The 22,174-nt window shown below is 38.0% G+C and overlaps 1 protein-coding gene across 4 annotated transcripts in view; it reads right to left on the bottom strand.

The window, feature by feature from the left end:
* Positions 1-22,174, bottom strand: part of vti1a (vesicle transport through interaction with t-SNAREs 1A) — a 124,053-nt gene that overhangs the window by 76,161 nt on the left and 25,718 nt on the right. For 2 of the 4 annotated variants that reach the window (XM_030163424.1, XM_030163421.1), the window contains exons 5-6: positions 18,651-18,671; positions 11,782-11,866 (exon numbers count right to left, since the gene is read on the bottom strand). In XM_030163424.1, coding sequence (XP_030019284.1) covers positions 11,782-11,866; positions 18,651-18,671 — 106 coding nt within the window. The remainder of the gene's footprint in view (positions 1-11,781; positions 11,867-18,650; positions 18,672-22,174) is intronic. The other 2 variants (XM_030163425.1, XM_030163422.1) reach the window with 1 other exon arrangement.

Here is a 22,174-nt window from a genome sequence, read left to right as displayed (position 1 = left end):
ACAGAAGACTGAGGGAGCAAAAATGTTCAAAAACGCCACAGTCACACACATGCACACAAACACTAAAACACAGTGTCTCCATATGCTTAAGATCTTAATCATCAGCACCATCATCTGTTCTGTCCTTTCAGTCTGTGTGTGTTTATGTGTGTGTGTGTGTGTATCGTTCACATGAAAGAAGGACATCTGGAATACAATTATTCCAAGACACTCTCTCACACACACATTTCCCTTTGCTCTAAATTTGCATGAATTCCATACATCTGGCCTTTAAGAGGCAGTAGCAATTATTCATTGAGCTGGTTGTTACAGCCCAAATGCAACCGGCCACCAGTCTAAACAGCTCATTAAAACAGCACAATACCTCACTTCAAGCACACAGGAAAATTGGCATGCAACTCTATCACTGCAATATCGTATAGTTCTGAATGTCCATTCTGGATAATAAAATGAATTTAGAGTGACTCTGTGGAGAAAGTGACTGTACTAAACATTTCTTTTTGAGTTTTTTTTTTTTTTTTTTTTGCACTGTTCTCTTGCACTACCTTCTTTGTCTGCTTTCTCTGTCCATGTCTGAAATTTAGGCTCTGCACTTGTCAGGTAAACAGATAAAATGGGGTGGGAAATAATCCTATTTGGCAATAACAATACAGATTTTCAGGGCTTACTTTTCTTATAAAACAACTGTCCATTTTGAAAATAGTCAAAGAATTTATTTTAAAAATGATCTCTTATGAGTTGAGCACATCAAAATTTTAATTTGTTACTTTAAATACTTAAATTATTCACAATTGCAGGAATGGAAAATATAAAATCTTAAATATAAAGGGTACACAAGTTTTGGTTAAGCTGCTTCATGGAAATTATGCTTTTAATTTGCGTTTCTTCCTTATTAATTTTGTTTATCCCTTGATTATGTAAAATTATCAGAGTTATTGCAGGAAACACCCAAAACACTGCAAATTCTTCAGAAAAAAATATTAACAACCACATCCCACTACTATCAGGTGGCCTTCACCAAACATTAAAAAAGTTTATATCAATGAATCCTCTCTGTTCTGTGTGTAGCCATAACTACGCTCATATTCACATCAAACCTGAGATGGGCCAGACCAAGGAAAGTGTCCCTTAGGCCATCTTAGCCAGTCCTTCACAACTGTGCTTTAAAAGATGGGCGACAGTACAGTACGCAGCAGTTGGCCTTGATTGATGATTGAGTAACCCAAGATCATAGATGTGCTTGGGGAAGACTTGCCGGTGCAGAGCTGTGCATACATCAGCCCTTTAGGACTACCACTACATACATCATGCAGTGAGACTGACTGATGTGAGCATGGGGACTATGTAGACCACTTAAGGGAAGCTTTTTACATGGCAGTCAACAGTCAAAGTTGACTAAAATGATTACAGCATAGGAAAGGGGTTATTTTGTTGCTATAAATCAGATTTTATCTGAGCCTGAAACAACTGAGGTGCAAAGCACGTGCAACATGTTCATATTACTAGAAGACATTCGCAAGCAGACACACACATATATTAACTTGTGCTGATATCCTTGACAGAAACAACTACAAAAGCATAACTCAGTGGTAAATAAATAAGTTCATGCTGTCTACGTGCATTCTCTTTTTAGGAACTCTTGGGCTCACATAGACCCGTCCAAAGGATTATGTGCATGCATTCATGCGTGCACAGAGGCCCCCTTTCAGCACCTTCTTACTGAGTGAGTATAAGCGGCGCCTCCCTCCTTCAACAGCTCAAGGGCGCAGCCTATCTACCAAATGATAGAATGCAGAAAAAGAATTCTGCTTCAGATTAAGCAGCCGGCCAGCTTGCATCAAGTCAGTACCTTGGTTGATTTATATGGGAGTTAAACTGTTTGTACTGTCAAGGTTATGTTATTTAACACAGGAACAAGAAGGAGATAGAGACGAGGCCTCGGTAATTTAAGCTGGAACAAGTGCTCCACCAACTGTGATTTCCATAAGAAGTGAGAAGATCTAAAATTAAACCAATTATCTTTATCCAACAGAAGACAATTCTATGAGATCTAAATATTTTATCTTCTTGAAATATCTGCCATTCAAACAGAAAGCATAGCAGTTATTCTCCACTGATCTGTCATCAGGGAATGCAAAATGTAAATGTTGTCATTTTAGCCAAAATATGAGTGTCTTGTCTGTGGCCACATAAATTAAAAGGACAATGTCAGCATGTCGCTTGTGAGTCTCTTTGCTTAAAACTGGGATGCAGAGTCTCCCGTCCCAAAGCGACACACAAATATGTGTGCACGCAGACACGCTTGAGAAGCACACAGAGCACTCCTAAGGTTACCCCCTAGGACAAAAGCTTTACCATCCCACTGACTGGCAGATGGGGCAACCAGCTGACATCTCGGCCCGGCTCTGTTTCATGTTCCCTGGGTGTCTTAAACGGGCGGGCACCCTGTCTGATGGGCACAGGACGGCCAAGGAGGAAGCTCCTTTGACAGGGGAGGGGGGTGTGCTCCTTTGGGCTACCATTGAGGAAAAGAAGAGCAAGGACAGACGGAGATGGCTAATGCGCTTCTCTGTTTGTACAGTATAATTGTGTGTCTTGCAGGGTAGAAGGCTAAGGGGACGTCTACAGAAGATGCAGATTAATAAAGAGCTAATGGCTGCATTTAGCCCTATACAGAATCAAATAGTTTCCTCAAGGCTTGAACCAACATTTAGAATTGCAGGGATCAGGAGCAGTTGTACTTTTTTTTTCTCTCTCCCTGATTTAGGCCGAGTAATTTACACAAAAGGTGGAACACAAAAGGTGGCACATACTGGTTTGCAGACAAAACCACAGGTTCTCTATCTGTGCGACTGAAAAACATCTGTGAGACTATATGAGAAATGACAAGAACAAAGCACCAGCTACACCATCTTAAGCTAAAAAGAAGTCAAAGTTGTTGTTGGGTTGTCTGCATATACAACTTTGGTAGCTAGAGCTGGGAAAGTTATGTTAAAAATAATGTTCTTCTGTGTTTAATTTAATTTATGTTTATCTTACATGTACACATAAAACACACCATCAACCACAGCTTCATGAAAATATTTTTTTTTTCATAATGAAAATATGGATTTATTTTATTATTATGGATTAATCAAATTTTACCCTATTTATTTACTTACATGTTATCATCATAATTTACTTTACATTGTCATTTTTAAATACTTTTGGTATGGTATATGAAAAAATACAGTCATTGCCCTTCACTGACTGTACTGATATAATAATTCTTAATATTACATAATTTATATTTGCTCATATTTACATAGTTATATTTACTTAGTTGGCATCCAATAAGGAAAAACTGAAAAGCAATAATATTTCAGATTGCAATTTCTGAGTGAAGGTAATGGTATAGGGCAAGAAAGGGTGGATTTATTTAAAAACATTTGGTGAAGTATTTAATTTCAGAAAAATATTGCTGTACTTATTTCCATGTATTTTTATTTTACTGTTACAGGAAGGTATAGACCTAAAAATAAATTTTGCAAACTCCAACTTTTATGTAGCTCCCCACAGTAAGTGAATGATGGCAGACTACATGTATTAAAAATGGCATCAGCAGTCAGCTGTGTTAGCAGGGTACTATTATACTACCGACTTTACCTTATGACTGTCTGCTTGCTTCTGCTGAATCTGACACACAATTTAAAATGAGTGGGATTTAAAAGATTCACAGTCTGAAAGTTAGAGTTCCCAGGCTGTGAATTTATTTACTCTTAATTATAGATGCTTAAGATATTTTGTTTTTCCATATATTTTTTTCCAGTTCCATGTTCTTGAATAATTTCCCTTTCTCAAAATTTACTATTTGTGATAAATATGGGCTTTTGGTTCAATGCATAAAGATGAAGATTATCAATTAAATCGAAATAAACAGTTATAGCAATACTTTAAATCATGCATTAAAAGCATACCGTTGCTGACATCACAGCATATGTGTAATATGAGACAAGTATATTTTTTATAACCAAAAGTATAATTCTACATGGCATGTGCAACGCAAATGGAAAAATGTTAAAAACTCTACCAGCAGCTGTACTTTCCTTTTTACAGTTTTCTAAAAACTCAGCTGAGTCTGCCAGCTTGACAGAAGTCTGTCTGTGAAAATCAACTGCTAATGGTGGGATGTCTTGGTTGTCATTACTTAAGGGCTTTGTAGTAGTTGTGTAGTTCTTTTAAATTAAATGGTTGTTGATTTATTACTGTAGAAATAACAAGAAATCTGAGGAGGGGGCTAGAAAAAATAAACCAATAGATTATTTACAATAGTACACTCTAAAAACTTAAAAAGTTAAATATATATCAATGTGAATTGTTAAAATAACCCTGCATTTTTTGTAGGTAAATACATGTTAAGGAATAAAAACACCACTGTGGCTGCTGTGAATATATTCATCGTCCCAAAGTGTCCATGTCTCGTTTCCGTAAAACAGTTCCATCTCCACTCGCTGTGATAAATGTCTCCTCCTTTTTCTGCTTTTAGGGTTTGACTTACATCAGCCATCTTGTCATCCTGCACATCGTTCTCATCAATGAATTAATATTTCTGATATACATCCTCGGGTGATAAGGTGGCACAAATCTCACTTAATGCCAATCTTTTGCTTTATTTAATTTTTTTTTATTTTCTCCCTTTCCATTTTTAATATTTCAGGTCCTCAGATGTAGCTGCTCTTTAAAGCGCCCATGGGGGCTCTGAGTCCTCGCTTTTGTCTCCCATTTCCTTCTGAAACAGTTTTTCTTTAACCCTATGTGGCTCTTCACAGTTGTTGTCTTAGCTCTCTCCTCTCTGTCGCTCTTTCTGTTTTCTTTTTCTCCATCCCCCTCCCTCTCTCAGCTTTCTCAGTGTCAGCCAGAGGTCAATGCTACACTTTTTCTTCTGCATGCAAGAAGGCAGGGGGTGTCTTTTTAGTTATTGTAACCTAAAAATAGAATTTGATTTAAGGTTGGAACTGAGGTGTCTTTTAAGATACAGTGGCATAGCACTATCGACAATTGGAGGCTGTTTTTGTATGAGATAAGGTGCAGATTTATATCAATAAATAGATGATGTTTGACTGAGAATACAGATCAATACATAAACTAGGCCAACATGACTTAATTCTCATTTTTTTCTGTCTCTAGTAACACTGCATTTTTTCAGCTTAAAGTCACCTTCTTTTCTTCTATTTTATAGTTACAAAATGTACTTTTATGTCATAGTGTGTGAATACGGGCATTTTGAAGACTTTGATCAAATATATATTTTATATTAATTTGTCAATTTCTAAAATTTCCTACAAATAAGAACAAAATAAAGCTACAGTTTGCTGTACGTGTTAAACAAGTTTATATTAAAATATGGCTGGCCAAAATTTCTGCTCAGTTTAAAAAGACTTCATGTAAAAGTGAAAGAAAATATTTAAAATGGAAAATCAACATTTGTCTTACTCTTACCAGTGATGCCTCACTTTTGTACTAAGCCTGAAAGCTCCATTGAGCACTCTAGTTAGATCATTACTTCCAAGAGTCTCATTATACTGAGAGCCTTGTTGAAGCTAATAAGTGACTAAAGGTCTAATTATTAGATTTTCATAATTTTATTAAAGCTAGCTGATACTTTTGAAGAACTAATCATTGGACAGAAGGTGGCTAACTGTGGTAGTTTGTGGTTTTCGGTAAAACATCATTATTCAGTCAAGAGATCTTGATAAGCATCTATCGAAGAAAGAACAAACATCTATTTAAGGTTAATGGAATTAAACATACTTGTCGCCACTCTCAGTATTAGCAAATATTGTGTTTTTGATTTTCATGAGAACACCTGTCGAAATACAGAGGAAAACAGACTTGCCCAGACAGACTCACAAACACATACTTGAGTCTGTTGGTTCAGCTCTTCCATTGAGGGTCCGTATGCTAGCTGGCCATTGTGCGCGGAAGGCTTTTGTCTGTGCGGCCCAAAACTGGTGATTGCACCTTAGCTACCACAGTTCAAGCGTAAACAGTGTTTTCATGCACTACGATATACACTGTTGCCAGTGGACCCCTAAATCCCTGGAACAGCTGAGTCCTAGGGTGTCAAAGATAATGGCGATTTATTGCAGTGCGCGGCTTTCTCATTGCCCCTCCCGCCCCCCTTTCCAATCGCCCCTCCACCCCTCCTCCTCCCTCAAACAGATTAAAATTAAGCCGTAAACATGTGAGGATGGAATTAACACATTTAGCGAGTCTCCTCTTCCCACATCCCATTTTCGCTCCTGAGCGGCTGATCCCCGCTGCCGAACGCGGGTGCAATTTTAATGACTCGCAACGTTTTTGAAGTCCACATGAAAAAAGCGTCGCGCGCCGTTTGTGGCGGCGCTAGATATGGCTGGGCCACGGCCGGCCATGATTGGGGGGGACACACGCCGCCGACTCGGACTCCAGGCTCTTCGATAGGATCGGTGTCATTTTCCTCTCCACGATAAGACGCCTTGCTGACAAGGTCCGATTAGGAGAGAAAAAATCATTATTGCTACGCCTTTCATCCACCGGGGGTTTACTGATAAACAGCTCACCCACGGCTAGATTTTCTGAGAGCAAGATGTTATGCGTTGAAGCATATATATTTAGAAAATATGGTTTCAAGCTAAATTTTGGGAGTGTTTTCAATAATTATTTTCTTTTTAAATAGCTAAAGGAAAACATACTTTTTCTTAAATGTATTTAAAAAAAGACCCATTTCTTCTCAGCTAAAAACTCAAGCTGTGAAATATTTAAGTCCTAGCTCTCTGCTCTATTAATCAAACAATTATCAAATAACTCCATATTCTTTTTGAACACAATACAACATTGCCAATTGTATCAGTCTAGAAAAAAATGATTTATTATGCTATACCTCAAGAGAATCCACTTTAGCAAACTGTTTTTTAAAAAGAGAAATGAAAAAGGGATCCTTAAAATATTCAAACTACATTGTACAACAGAGAGAATAAACTAAACTAAGAAGGGGAGCAAAGATTCAGCTACATGTTAAAAAGAAAAAGATGTACATTGTACATATATAATTCTAGTAATCATTCATGTAGTGAGGACAACATGCTCTTATAAACACAGTGTCTAATTGATTGTGGCAGTTGTAGATGACACAAATAAATAATATGATTTACATTTAATATGCGCGTATAAAATAATAATTAAAACCTATTGAGATCATTTCAAACAATCTACATTCCAATTAAATAATTTATTTTTTCCATTGTACACACTAATTTTTTATTCAAATGATTATGTAATTCAGTATTATAATTATTATTCTTCTGTATTAAATATTGCATTGCAGTTTTTTAAGGCTTAATTAAAATAATTCCCTCACTATCAAACATCACTTGTGCTAAATGTAAGTGACTGTGTCATTTGCTAAGTGTTTGCCTATATATTTGAGGAATGACTGCCACTTTGGTGGCCCAGCACCAAAAGAACGATCGAGTCTGATCTTTAGAGAGAACAGGGAGAAATAAAACGAGTGGGAGAGAAACAGAGGCGAAGATGGAGGGGGAGAGATAGAGAGTCGGGACAAACATGTGCTCTGTTACTGGGCCACTCCAGCACCCATGGACTCTCAGCAAGACTCAAAGCCACAGTTCTCTTCAAAAGGGAGCCGTGAAGATTTTTTTTTTATGTTTACAAAAACATATTTATTTATTTCTCGTCACTCCGCCATTTATCTATTTATTTCTTTCTGTCCCAGCACCCCTTGCTCTGCCACTGGAATCGTGTTCGATGACGCCGACACACTCGCCCTCCCCTGTCTCCCCCCTCTCGTTTAATACCACTGCAGTCGAAAATCAAACTGCTCTAAAACAAATTGATGTACTCTTTAATATAGTCGTCACATCATCACAGGGTCCTCGTGTGTCTGCCTTGGTGACAACTGCAGGGCTGCTTAGCTTAGCCCAGCGATGGCTGCCACTTTGTTGGTCGCTTCAATGATTTATCACAAAAAGAGAGGGAGATTGTGAGAGTGGGAATGGAGAGAAAAGGAGAGAGACAGAGAGAAAGTCCCCTGGATCATGATTGAGTTACTGGCACCTTTGATTGACAAGGTCTAATCAGCTTATCTCCATCCTAATAAAGTTGATAGCCCGCGGTGCTGTTCTCTACCTGGCATGGCGTGAACTTTGGGCTAGGCTGGGGCCCCTGGGGGCCGGGCCCCGACCCACTCTGCTTATCTAAATGGGGCTGAAATCAATCCCTAATGAGCTGTTTTCATTTTCCAGGATTGATTACAGGCCCCTAAACACCAAGAACACTAGCTTAAGAAGTGTTCTCAGCCTTTTTGCTGGCCACCTTTAAAATGCAGAGTAGTATTGCTTTTGTCTGTCTCTTCTTTGTTTTCAGCAGCTCATTTTGCTGGCATTGCTAAGTTATTTGTGTCAACTGAACAAGTATAAAGGAGGAGGATTTTTCAAAGTAAAATCACTAACAGTCAATTTTTTTTACCATTAATGATGAAACTTTGAGATGTTGCCACTGACATGTATTTTATTACAATCAAAATGTATTTTTTAAAAATCTAAATTTACAGTTGCATTTCATTTCTCTAATCAGTTTTCTTCATGCTCACAATCAATAGAACCTGGAACAATGAGCCCACAAAAAAGTTTAACATCTTTCCACTTGCTACGCCCTATAAAAATTATACTTTAACTAAACATAGGCTGTTTTACAAATAAAGTTTAATTGTGTGCAATTCAAATTTTAGAGTGATACCACTACAACCCAACATTCAATTTTAATTACCATTACGAGAAAATGCCTGTATTCATCATCAGTCAGTATAGAAATTTAAACCCTCTACTCTGTCAATGAAAAATAATCAAAAAGGTGGAATAGTTATTCACTGCAACTCAGAAGTCTTATCTAACGTGCTAGCTATTTCCAAACAAGTATTCATAAATCATTTAGACTCTTTTTAAGTGTGGAGGGAAGGAGTGAAATCTGGCATGTCTTTGATTCAACATCAGTCATGACTCCACATTTGGGCATCTCAAATGCCCCTGACTCAAATGTCTTTAAATTGGCTAACTGCATGCCCTCCCTCTTTACTTATGGCCCTCTTTAACTGGGCTAGCCCCAGTGTCTGCTTGTTGCTGTGCCTGGGCTTTTAAGTCAGTGCTCTTCACTAATGAAGTTCTATACTTTATTTATGAGACAAACAGAGGACCCTGGTTCTTGAGGGTGCGTGTGGTAAATAGCTCTGCATGTCCTAAGAGTCTCCTCTATATCCCTCTGAGTACTCTCACCGCTTTTGGCAAGCCTTTGTTTTATGCTAAATACACTTGAGACATTGAGAATGGTGGGAAAAAAAAATGCTAAATCTGATAAAATGGTACTGTGTGAAGATTCATCTTTTCTTAGAACTAAGAGCCCTTTTTTCCCTTAAATGTGACCTAGAAGCATCCTGGCTTTTTTTGTTCCTGGTCATTAAGAGATATATTGTCGACGCTGAAGAGAAAGGGGGCAAAGCGGAGTTTCTATGCCATTTCTTTGTTCAGGATCTATCTCTTTGAAATAAAACGTCTTTTAGTTCCACTTCCCCCATTGGTCAATTACAGTTCTTAAGGGCTACTGTGTCATTTTGGATAGAGAATGCAACTTTGAATTACTGCAAAATAACGACACTAAACTGTTCTTTGTAAAAAGTACTGCTTAGATGTCTGGGGAGAGTTGAGGTTTGTGGCAAGAAAAGTATTTACAGTATGACCAGAGAGTGTCTGATTGGAGAAACACTTAACACTCTAATTATTCGTGTTTAACGTCTATGGATGCCACCCCTCTGTGTCTGAAAACTCAAAGCTTATTCCTCAACAACGACCAATTCTATTTTCATAATGTGCATGAATAAAGTGTGGAGCGCTTCTTGGATTTTTATTTCATTATTTTGCATTTGTTAGTGTGAAAGAGAAAGAAGTACAATAAACAGGCCCTATGTTGGACTATAAAAGTAAACAATTTAGTTCTTCCAAAGAAACAAATCCCAGTCCTTAGTGGACTGTGTTTCAGTACTCTAAGAACTGTGGCAAGGCTGTGATCTAAATGGTGCAGGATTTTATAAAGATGTCTGAGAAGTGTTGTGACAAGCACTTGTGGGACCACAAGAGTAAATATATAGCTTGAGACGGGTGAACAACACTAAATTAAAGACCAAACTGAATTTGGGATCAGATGGTGAACTCTGTCAAACCTTATAAACCAGGAGAGAGATATATATGGCTGCTCATATATGAATGTTAGCAGTGTGTTTTGCTGAATTTGAAACTTTGCTGTATAGTAATTAGTTGTCTCGTGGTTCACTTCATATTCCCTGTATCTGAGGGTTTTTTTAGTGTGTGTGTAGATGTATGCCCTGCTTGACCTGTGGACACCGCCATTTCAGGTTGTGCATCTGAGCGGAGGGTTGGTATCGACAGCAAAGGAAAAGAAGGGGTCATGGATTAAAGACGGAGGGCGAAGATTCCCTGCCAAACCACAAACACACCCCACAGCTGGTGTGGACCAAGCCAAGTGTGTGGGACCAAGGCAGGATAAACGAGCATTGTTCTTAGCTAGCAGTGCACACAGTGGATGAGACGGCCACCGGTGACACGGGGGTCAGGGGGCATGTAGCCGACCAAGGCAGGAGAAACTGACGGACCCGGGAGGTTGTGAACACTGTTAAGCCACGGCCCACTTCCTTAACATCAACTGAGCTGTGAGGCAAAACATCAAAATGAGCCACTCCGCTGAAAGACACGAGTGAGCAAAATTAAAAATCTGCGGGCTGTCGCAGAATCCGGCACAGTCTGGAAACCTGGATAACGGCAGGATCATCTGAGACATTTGAATCAACATTTTTAAACAGAGAATGCAGATTGTATTTATGAATTTGTGAATGCAAGTTACAGAGAACATCAAAAGCTGGTGGTCTGTGTGCGAACCTTCCTTGACTTGAATTATTAAATCTGTCGATGTCGCACATGCCAGCCACCCCGCGATTATAGTGTAAATTGACTAACTTTTTCAAAACTACAACGGAAGCCACAGAAAGCTGGTTGATACTTCAAGAATGAGCTTTGATACATCTCTGAGGAATACACTGTGCCTCAATAATGTGGTGACTGTCAGGAAGGAAGACAGGATAAAAAATATGCTAACTGGTTAAATCTATTTAAGATCCCAATGAGCTTCTTTTTTTTTTTTTACTATTTTAAGATAAAAACCAACCTTGATAATGAGGATAAAAAGGAGTTTGTGCATTTTTTTGGATGGTTTATTTAGAAAGTGATATTATGTTTTTTTTTCTTCTTTCTGCACTCCTGAATTAAGAACTTCTAGAGGAACGCTGACGTTGTTTATTTTCATAGACCCCCTGTCTGTTTGTGAAAAAACACACCACCCATCCAACACACACAGCCATACTGATGCATGAATTTTTCTTCAGGAGCAGAGCAAGGAGAAGCGGCGCCCGATCTGTCGCCTGTACACCTCTCTCTCTCTCTCCCTCCCTGGCTCGTCTTTGATGTACTCCCGAAAATGTCATCAGACGTCAAGGAAAGAGGGGTTTTTTCGACCCTCCCCTCTACCACCCTCCCCACCCCACAAACACATACACACAAACACACATATCCACCCACCTCGCATATGAGCAAGACAATTCGCTGTCGCTCACTCATCCTCACCACTATCTTAAACCCCCACCCCACTCCTTCCCAACTCAATCCAAAACTGAATACATACCAGTTTCTACTGCTATCTGGTAGCCAGCCTCCAGTCTTCGCGATGACCTTTCCAGCTTCTCTGTGTTGTCCAACAGATGCGCTCTCTGCAACAAATGGAGAAAAAAAAAATGAAGCCAGAGAAACAAACACAAAATAATTGATTGAGAGGGCTGGGACCCATTTCAAAGAAACACATCAACACTGTCACCTAAACAGACAGACCACATTCACAGCGACAACATAATACAGCCAGGTTGGCAATAACCTTCATGGATGACAATGTGTTATATGCTGATGGAATATCAAGCATGTGCATGTTGAAGCTGACAATGTAAGAGGTGCAGCCGCCTCATCTTGGACATGAAAACAAGAGCCACTTTGAGGTTTGTTGATTCCTCATATTGTTTCACAGCACAGCGTTCAGCTGCACACAGAAAAAAAAGTTAAGGGACAAAAGTGGAGCCAATTTAGATAAAATGTTATTTAATTTGTAGTTCAGGAAAAAAGAAAATCCTGTCCAGGTGATGGCTTCCAACTGGATGGCACTAAATTAACATTAAACTCTCAGTTGTAGATAGCAGTAACAACTAAAAATCTAACATGTGATGTGTCTTTTAAGAATTGTTGTACATGGTAGTGTCAGTATACCTACAAAATAAAATAAAAAATACAACAACAACAATAATAATAATCATATAAAATTCTATAAAATGACAATGCTAACATTTTTATACAGACTATGAATATAATAATCAAATGAACATAAGAAATCAAATGTCTCTTCTGTGTCTAGTTTATCCACATCAGTGGACCAAACAGTAATTCATGATGTATGAGTTATCGTGTTCCCCCTCGACTTACAGCTATCAACAATTGACAAGGCTGCCCAGTGAAAGCCTAGGATTCAGACAACATATCAAGAAAAGATGTGTTCCATAAATAATTAAGTAAGCAATTTGATCAGTTTTTCAAAGTGGATGTTTGTGACTATCAAGGTGTTAGCTAGGGCTCTAATATCACGTGTACACATCAATGGGTAGCAGCTCCTAAGATACCAAGAAAAACAGCAGTTTTGGTTCTCTTCTCTGTAGTTCATCAATTCATGTGTGACGTGAGGCAAGAAGAAGGTCTGATCCGTTGACTGATGGCCTTGAGTTCTATCTTGAGGCTCTCAGACATCTACAATAATGCCAGATTTAATTTGTTCACTTGCAAATCTTATTATTGCACCATGTAGCAACAGATCCTAGTAACAGTATCTATGGAACAGACTAGATGTTTAGATATTTTCTTGGCTCGTCAAATACTTCAAATATTTTTTGTCTGCAAATCAGCAAATAATGCTCTATTTTTATCCAACAATTTGTAGTGTTCATTGTAATGAGGATATCCTAAGTTCAGAAAATAGAGTTAACTTGTTGATAAATCTTTTAAGTTATTAGTTCAATTGATTTGACAGTGTCTTAACCATTTCCTGTGTGGTTAAAACAAAATTCACTGATGCTATCAAAGGAAAATAAACTTTATCTTAGGGTTAGTCATTTTTAAAGACCTAATTTGTCAGAGTAGTGAAAACTATTGAACTGAGTGAATTGTAAATCATATCAGGGAATATTTAATGCTAACTTTTCAACTTTACTTTGTTCATGAAATACTGCAAAACGTTCAGTGTGCCTGACTCACATCTGCTTTATCTGAAGCAGCATTAAACTCTTTAAAAGTTGTTAAATGACAAATACTGGTTATTTTTTAAACCAGACTTTTCTAAAACAAAACAAGTTAAGTATGCGCTAACGGTACATTTTCTTCGTGGGGAAATGTGCAGCATTGGGATAGTAATATTTAATCCTTACTTTTGACATTTTTAGTCCTATTCTAATGTAACACTGCAAAGTTCCACATCATCAGACTCACATCTTATCTTAAAAGAAAAAATAGTTGCCATTGTCATTGCAACTAAATTTAAAACATTAGCTTTTTAGTGCTGCATTTACCTGATTCTTTTCTTCACATATTTTTACCCCAATTTTTAATGTATCCACCTAACTTAAGTTCAATTTATATCATCTATATAAACTTGTGTCTTACAAATCAAAGGTGTCACATTATCTCAAGGAAGTTCATAAGGCTGTGAATGCACCTTCAAACAAATAGTAAACCCATATATTTACATTGTCCACTGATGCTGCACACTTTATCTCCAAGTCCAAAATAAGAAGTTGCTTTCATCTAAATATTGACTTCAGAAATATGGAATAAAAACAGCATAATCATGGAGGATTTAAATGTTTATTCGAATGCTGTTGGTTCTGATGGCCTTTCGAATATACTATGTTAAGAAACTGATCAGATGTAACAGATTTGACTCTTAAAAACAACCCGATGAATGGCAACCACCTCTTTGATAAGAGTTTATACCCGTCACATGAACGAAGGGGACAGGGGGAGAAGGGAAATCTCTAGTTTTGGTTGGGCTGTCAAAATGTGTACCAGCTAATCACTCACAGGATATGAAAAACATGGAAGGAAAAAACATAAGTCAACGACACACTTTTCAAAGTTTGACAATGAGAGGGATGGGAAAAGAGCAGGGTGGAGAAAACTCCCTCTGAACTCCTTTCTTTCCCTCGCTTCCTTTTTCTTCGTGCCGCTGACAGATGTCATTTAAAATTGCAGAGATACTTTTTAATAGTTAAAGGGAGGGCAGGGGGAGGATGGAGGGATGGGAAAACGGGTGGCTGCGGACGGGTGGCAAAACGGGCTGTTGGTGGTAGGAAAAAGATAAGAAGATAGGGAGCAGGGAAGGATGCGAGGGCTGGTACGTCTTTGGTGAGGAGTGATTTCTAGGTAGGGTTTACATGGGTGTGGAAGAGGTGGCGGTGGCACCAGCTGAAAATAGTGGCATTGTTCACATAGGAGAAAGAGGATACCAAGCTTGGACTATAATGAGCCCCTATGGATCAGCTGAGATGGAGGGGATGTATTGACATGCAATGCTTAAGCTAATACACCTAGACCATGGCTGCAGTGCCTGTGTGTGCCTGGGAGCATGAGGCAGCCAGGGATACTGACAGAGTAGCGTACTCCCAGGGTTCTTCAAAGAGCTCAAGTGATTAGTATGTTATCATTACCATTCGAAACGTGATTTTCCTATTCCCTCTCGGCAAAGGTGACACGTCTCGGGGAGACGGCCGGCAGACTCACAGCGATGGAAAGCCACTTCAAAGCTTTCTCCTCCTGAATTTCTCTTTCTCTCTCTCTCTCTTCTCTCCCTCGTTCTGTCTTCTTTTAGGGCTAGGGGGAGGGGAGGGTGGCTGTGGGTGGGTGTGTGAGGTGGGGCTGGGGGGTGGTGGGTTGGCAGTGGCAGTGTATATGTGTGTGATCATTAGAATAATGCGCCTCGAGTTTTGACGGTGACAGAACCTGAAGGAAAGGGTGAGAGTTCAGCCACTAAGCATCCAGTAATGGCAGACTGTGATGGCCCTAATAATGAAACAATCCAGCCATGAACACAGGATGATACCATCAAAAATAATGAAAAGGAACACGTATAATTAAAACTAAACATCCTAGATTGCTTCAGGTAGGCAGTCACGGCAGATGTACCAATTGCTTCTACCGGCTTAATCTAAAAGGAGGAGATCCTTCTTCTCGAGGAAAGAAATTGTGTTTCTATATACAAATGTCACCAACAAACACATAAAAATACGACTATACAGATGTGTTCAGCTAGGATTTTATGAGGCAAAAATCATGATGCCCTCGTCAGCATTTTTGACGATGGAAATGTAAAGTGGCTGCCAGCCCCTACTGTGCTACAACACCCCCTACAAAGGCTTGACCCCTGTGGTTCTGATATGTTGAAACCCTTCAGTGTAAGTCCAAAACACACACAAACTAGCACTTGTTTCATCTAAAAAACTGGCATGTCTTTCAGATTTGATGTTTATCTACTGAAAAAGAAAAGACTAAGGGGATAAGGGTTTCATCAAAATCATATATGACTGTCACATAGAAAAGATTTTAAATACAGTATAGTGTATGTTAAATAGTGTGCATCTAGAGTGCACTAGTGCACCCACCACCACTTCTGCCTATGCATGTATGCCTTTTCATCTGACACCTACATTTTGAACAAAGATCTTCTTAGGAAGCAGGAAAATTGTGTTTTTTTGTTGTGCTTTTTTGCGTCAAGAAACACTCTTCAGTTGTAAGTTATTAACAGGGAGCCCCAGAACAATGCAGCTGTAGCTCAAAAGAAATCTCTCCCCTCTTCTTTTCGCTCTCCTGCCTTTTTTCAATATCAAACACAGGCGGTTACTATCACCATTTTCCAAAGTTCAGATGATTTCCTTATTATTTCAATAAGGGTGGGGGAGAGTCAAAGTGAATAATGATGACAGCTGTGATTCAGACTGACTGTGTGATCTTCTGTGCCGTTTGTTTGGGACTTGTAAGACGAGGAATTACAAGTGTCAAACAGCTGTGAATATGGGTGCTAAATATTTAAACATGTTTTTCAGCTGAAGAAAAAAAGTATAGTTTCTTAAAAGCAAGGCTTAAGTGTGTATAAGCTGTGCCAGGCCTTTGATTCGAATGGCAGGAAGAGAAAGAGGGTAAAAGACCAGCGATGGAAAAATGAAATGGCGAAGAGGGCGCAGAATCAAGCCCGATTACATATATCGGGCCATCCAAAAAGGGTAGACCAGGTGAGGCAACTCGAAATGTCTTCTGACCCTCAGGCTAGGAGGAAATGTAAAAAAAAAAAAAAAAGAGGGAGGAAGAAGGGGAAACAAAAGTAACAGCTAAATAAAGAAAAAAAGCGTGATAACATGGCATCTGGGCCAGTTGGTGGTTTAAATTATGGATAGCTGTGAATGGAAAAGCTTTGATAGGTATTGAATTACTCAGCTCTAGCAGAAACCCTCTTGAACACAGTCTCACTCAAAGGCACATTTAACAACACAGGGTAAGGTACAACCTCTTAGTACAAGTTTAGTCCCACTTTAAATGACAAGCTACATAAACAAACGAAAGGTAACAATGTAAATTAAAAGATCTCAACAAATATTAACTAATGAATGTAATTTTAATGCCTCGAACAAATGATTTTAGTATAGTTTTACAATATAAAACATGAAGCCATTTAGTTAAATATTAAAATGACACTGCTAAAAAGTCAGACGTCCCTGCTGTTAGGTCCATATAGAATTTAACTAAAGTGCATCCAACGCAATAGTGTTAAATGATCTTTTGAAATTACATTCTCCACCGACTGACCATTTACACCAGTGGTTCACAACCATTTTTGGCTCATGACCCCATCTCACAAATTTCTGGCGACCCCAGACATTGAAAATGGAGACTTTTCTTTGCTAATATTAATTTGTTTTTGATTATGTAATAGTTTTCTATACTATGTATCAAATAAACATTAATTTTAGATGACATTTAGTCTATATAATATATATTATTATGGATGGAGGCAGAAAAGCCAGGTGTAGATTACTGCACAAAGTGAGAATTTTATTTTCCTTGGTCAGGCTATGTACAGTCAGTCCAGCTTGTATTTACAAGGCTGCAAATTAATACTGAACAAACAATGAACTGAACTACAGCATCTGAAACCGGCCACAATGAACATTTGACAGATAAACAGTGCTTCAGTTTCAGCTTCAGAGTTTGTCATGTCTTTTATGGATTGTGATTGTCTCTGTCAGCTCACCATATATTTTTTACTGGTAAGTTTTTATTCTTATTTTCATCAATTTCTAGAAATTTCAGGCAACCCCATTTGAATTGCAGGTGACCCCACATGGGGTCCCGACCCCAAGGTTGAAAAACACTGATGTACACTGCTATATAATATGTGCACAGCAAAGGTTTAAGGCTTCCTCCCTGTCTTCCATTAAACACCTCGAAGTGAACAAAGTAATGTCAAGAGATGGTACTGAAACTGGACATGAAAGTTACATTAACAATCAAACGACTACAAATGAGAAACAGCTTAGGTTCACAGACCTCTGGAACCTCAACATAGAATTTTTTGTTTGCAAAAAAAAGCAAAACAGCAAAGATGGATGTGTACAGTAGCTAACATTTTGATAGTCACAAATAGAAAATATCCTTAGTTGAGCTATGTACAATAAAAAATAGTATTTATGCAAAGGCATGTTTGGTGATATTCTTGGATATTTTTAATTAGTGCATATTTTCTTACTGCTCAGTCACATTTGAAATGGCTCTAAGTGACTGAAGCAGCTTCATTACACTGCATGATGTGAATAGTGTCTAAATGTTATGGTATCCTGTTCTCTGCTTAGACTACAAAAGGCAATAAATGTCATGAATTTAGTCTATGGCAGTGATGGTAATGATAATGAAACTATAAATGAAGACACATATCAGCACATATGGACAAAAGGCACTATCGCCAATAATGAGAACCTAAATGAGTTGATGACAAAAGGCAGAATGCAACACGTGTGGCCCCTCTCATGAACATTCAGAGACAGTAATTCTTAAAAGCAAAGCCATTCATTCCCACTTGAGACTAAAAAGTTGATCAACGCCTGAACCGTGTTAGGCCCAATAACAAGCCTACTCCAAACCTTGCTTCATTTCTCAATATTTGTCTTCAAACAGGTATATCAGCAATAATATCTTATCTTTACTTTCACATGTTTAAAAGATGGGAAACTGGAAAAACTGGCCTTGAGTGAATTCATTATCTTTGGCTTGGCCTTTAAGCTGTTCAATCAGACACGTGAAAGAAAAAAAAAAAGTGTCCAAATGAGCTGATTTTAATTTTCTGCAGGAGAGAAGAGGGCAAATGGAAATTTCAGTGGGAAAGCAGAATTTAAATAGTCAGAGCAGAGAAGCACTTACCTCTTCGCGTAACTTTATCAACTGCATCATGAGAGCAAAAGGGAGAAGAGAGAGAAAGATGGAGAGAGTGAAGGAGAGATAAAAAGCAGAAACATGGCAGGAAGGAGATCAGTGATGTGGCTGGGTACAGAATTAACCTTGACGATTTATCTGTTTGCATGTTTAGCATTTGGAAATCAGAAGACAAACACATTAAACGGAGCTAAACCACTACTACTCGGGCTGACTTTTTTTGAACAAACAAAGATCAAGTCCTGGCGCTGTCACATTAAACAAAGAGCGGGAATGGATTGCTCGCGCGCAATATCAACTAACATTTATCAAGGCCGTCACATGACAGAAGTTGATATAGCAGAGAGTAAAGAGGAATGAGCATAGTATAGTCTCCACGGTTACTGTATGCTGCAAAATATTTTGCATATTTTCTCCAGTAAAGCAAGAAAAAAAAGGAAACACATGCCCTTTGGAAGTGAGTGAGAAATGCTGAGCCACTCAACTGTTTATCACTGATCATATACTGTCAATATTTCATGTGGCGTATGCATCTCAATACACGTACCTGCTGTTTAGATTATGTATGGAAAGTTATGTGAGGGTACCGTACATATAGTGCAGATTATTGGGACAGCCGCAGATCATGAAAAATGAATCTTAGCATAGCTATACATTTTTGATGACAGAGAATGGAAAATTTAAAGAGAAGTAAATAAAAAATGCTATTTCTATTCCCTGTCCTGGAAAACCTTGCATCTCCAATAATGAATCAGACATTTGAGGAAGGCAATAATCCCATTTGCCATTAATTATGCCTAGTCACAATTAAAAAGGTTATTTCCATGGCCTGCTCTTAAGTGAGGGCTGGAAAGAAGACAAGAGCTTATCATGGGATGTTTCGCAGAGAAAGGGGAAGGACATTTTTTTGATTTGCAATCCTTTTAGAAGTTATTTTTTTTTACAATGCATATTTCCTGGGTAACATTAAAGGTTAGAAGATCTAAAGGAAAATGCAGGCCACTATAACATGTGCTACTTATTTTAGATTTTTAGGGTTTGGAATTATTTTGTTTTTTGTATAAACAGGATCGTAAATTATAAACTTCAGTGCAAAGTTTGAGGTTAAAGAAGCAGCTGGTACAGGGATGGAAAATGGCATCACAGGTTGAGATAATTCAAAACAAGTGACAAAGAGCCAAAAACAAAGCATCAGTTCCTCTTTCAGCTCTAATGACCAGAATAATTCAGCTAACATTTAACATTTGCACCTTACTTACACTGAAACAACCACAACAAATCCGAAACAACAACAAAAAAAGAACAATAGTATAATAATATACTGCATACATTTGTCACTTTTTGACTACTCCAAAAGTTACCACACTAAAAAGATATTTGTCAAACAATAACGAATTCAGGATGAATCTATACTATATAAAACCCAAACAAAAACACATTACATTCTTGCATTTGTTACGGCGGATATCCTTGTAATTTTAGAAGCGTCTCAAAAATAGTTCTTCCACCATTTTATTTTCCTTACCGACCATAAAGCAAAACTACAACGTCTCATTGTGATAGTGCAAATACAAAAATACTGTCAATATCTGTAATGTGGGAGGTAAACAAATATAATTGCATGTTTCTTTAAAGAGCTCTTACCCTTGAAAACGTCGGCACTAACAAGACGCATTTTAGAGTGGAAACTCTCTTTTCCAACTTAAGTAACAACTCCCCGCTAAGAATGCATTAATGAAGAGGCCAAAGTTTAAAACTACACTGCGGATGTGAATGTGTTTGTGGTTTGAACAGACCCGGCAGATCCTGCGATCCCTCACCCCGGCTCTGCCATCAGTCAATGGGTCCCAAACAAAACTTGTTCTAGCTCATTTGTGCTGCCTGACTGATTGCAAGCCCTCATGGAGGATTTGTTAAAACTATATGATGGACATATTGAGGAGTGTTTCTAGTTTCCTCCCGTTTAGATTTTTCTTTGGCATGCACTCTTTAGTATGGCCAATGATGCTCACGTTGCTCAAGAGATACAGAGCAGTAAATACAGAATATTGTAAATGTTATAATTACTCCAGCATGAGCGCCTTTCCTTGTGTTTTTGTGATGCCAGCCAGTATTCAAAATTGCACTGCTGCAATTTTTCTGTTATGATAATCAGCAATTTTTTTTTCAAACAAAAGATTTTTTTTATCCAATACGGAATTCGATACAAGTGGTAATCTGCTTCCTTTGTAGCCTGTAAAATCTGGTCCGTGCTGGCTCAAACCAGCACAATCTCTTGTGGCCAAGCCTTCTGCTGTGACTGAAATCGAAACTATTCCGTATAGTGTTCGTGTGTGAAAAATGTGTGTGTATTCACCGCTTTGTGTGTGGTGTCTCTGTGTGTGTGTGTGTATGTGTATGTGTGTGGCGTCGGTGGATGTGAGTGCACCAACATTTGTGCGTGTGTTGCATGCAGAGGAAACAGAAAGGAGAAAATGTGCAATGGTAGCCTACCACATTATTAAAAAAACGAGTGATAGTGCCAATTCAGTCTCTGTCCGCATACAGATAACGAATAAATGCCGAACTCTATTAAATCGTCCTTTAGCCATTATCGCAGGGCCAACACGCCATTTTCAGAACTTATGACGGTTCCCTATTTACTTAGCTATAAATCCTTGCCATGTAACAAACAGATTTGTGACTGGTAATGATCTGCTCAGCCAGGGCTATATGAAATGATCCTGACCTCTTTCAGATCGTCAGGAATTAAATTGACCGACTTGCCCCGGCCCCCACCATCTTTTCCCCTCTCCTATCACCGCCGTCTCGTTAGATAAAAAAACCCTGAAGTTCCGAGTACTCCACTCACAGCAAGACCATGACAAGTATTATCTCCACAAGTTTTAAAATGAAAATGAGGTAAATATGGCACCTGGGAGAAAAAGGGAGAATTTATATCATCTGTTTACTTTGCTTTTGCCCCAAGCATGAACTCTTTCTATATCTTTATGTCAACATTTGTATGTGTGTGTCTGTTTTATATTTTTAACAATGACTTTAAAGTTTTCATCCCAATTTTATATCCTATCATTATTATTATTATTATTATTATTATTATTATTATTATTATTATTATTATTATTATTATTATGTGTTTTTCATGAGTAATAATTAATGTGTTAAACATGTTATGGTTATTTATGGTAGATTTTTCAATTTTATTTTCTAATAAAGTGTCAAAATACAATATAATGAAGAATAAAAATTTCCTTCAGTTTCAGTTTTTAAGTACATGATGCCTGACCCAAATGTTTTATTATTCTTTTTATTATGTGCACTTCAATTAAAAATATACTACATAATTTTTTTTTTATAATTTAAGTGTATATTATATGAACGGTAATTTATATCATTATGTTGCTTTGAGGTAGCAATTGGGAATAAAAGTGTGAATAGTTTTTCTGATCTTTAAATGTCATATTCAGCTACTTGTATTTTCCTGATGTGTGTTCATGTATGGATTAAAGTAG

Source organism: Sphaeramia orbicularis, chromosome 19 (genome assembly GCF_902148855.1).
Source record: "Sphaeramia orbicularis chromosome 19, fSphaOr1.1, whole genome shotgun sequence".
NCBI lineage: Eukaryota > Metazoa > Chordata > Actinopteri > Kurtiformes > Apogonidae > Sphaeramia > Sphaeramia orbicularis.
The sequence above is the reverse complement of the archived record's forward strand: the minus strand, read 5'-3'. Positions and strand labels throughout refer to the sequence as shown.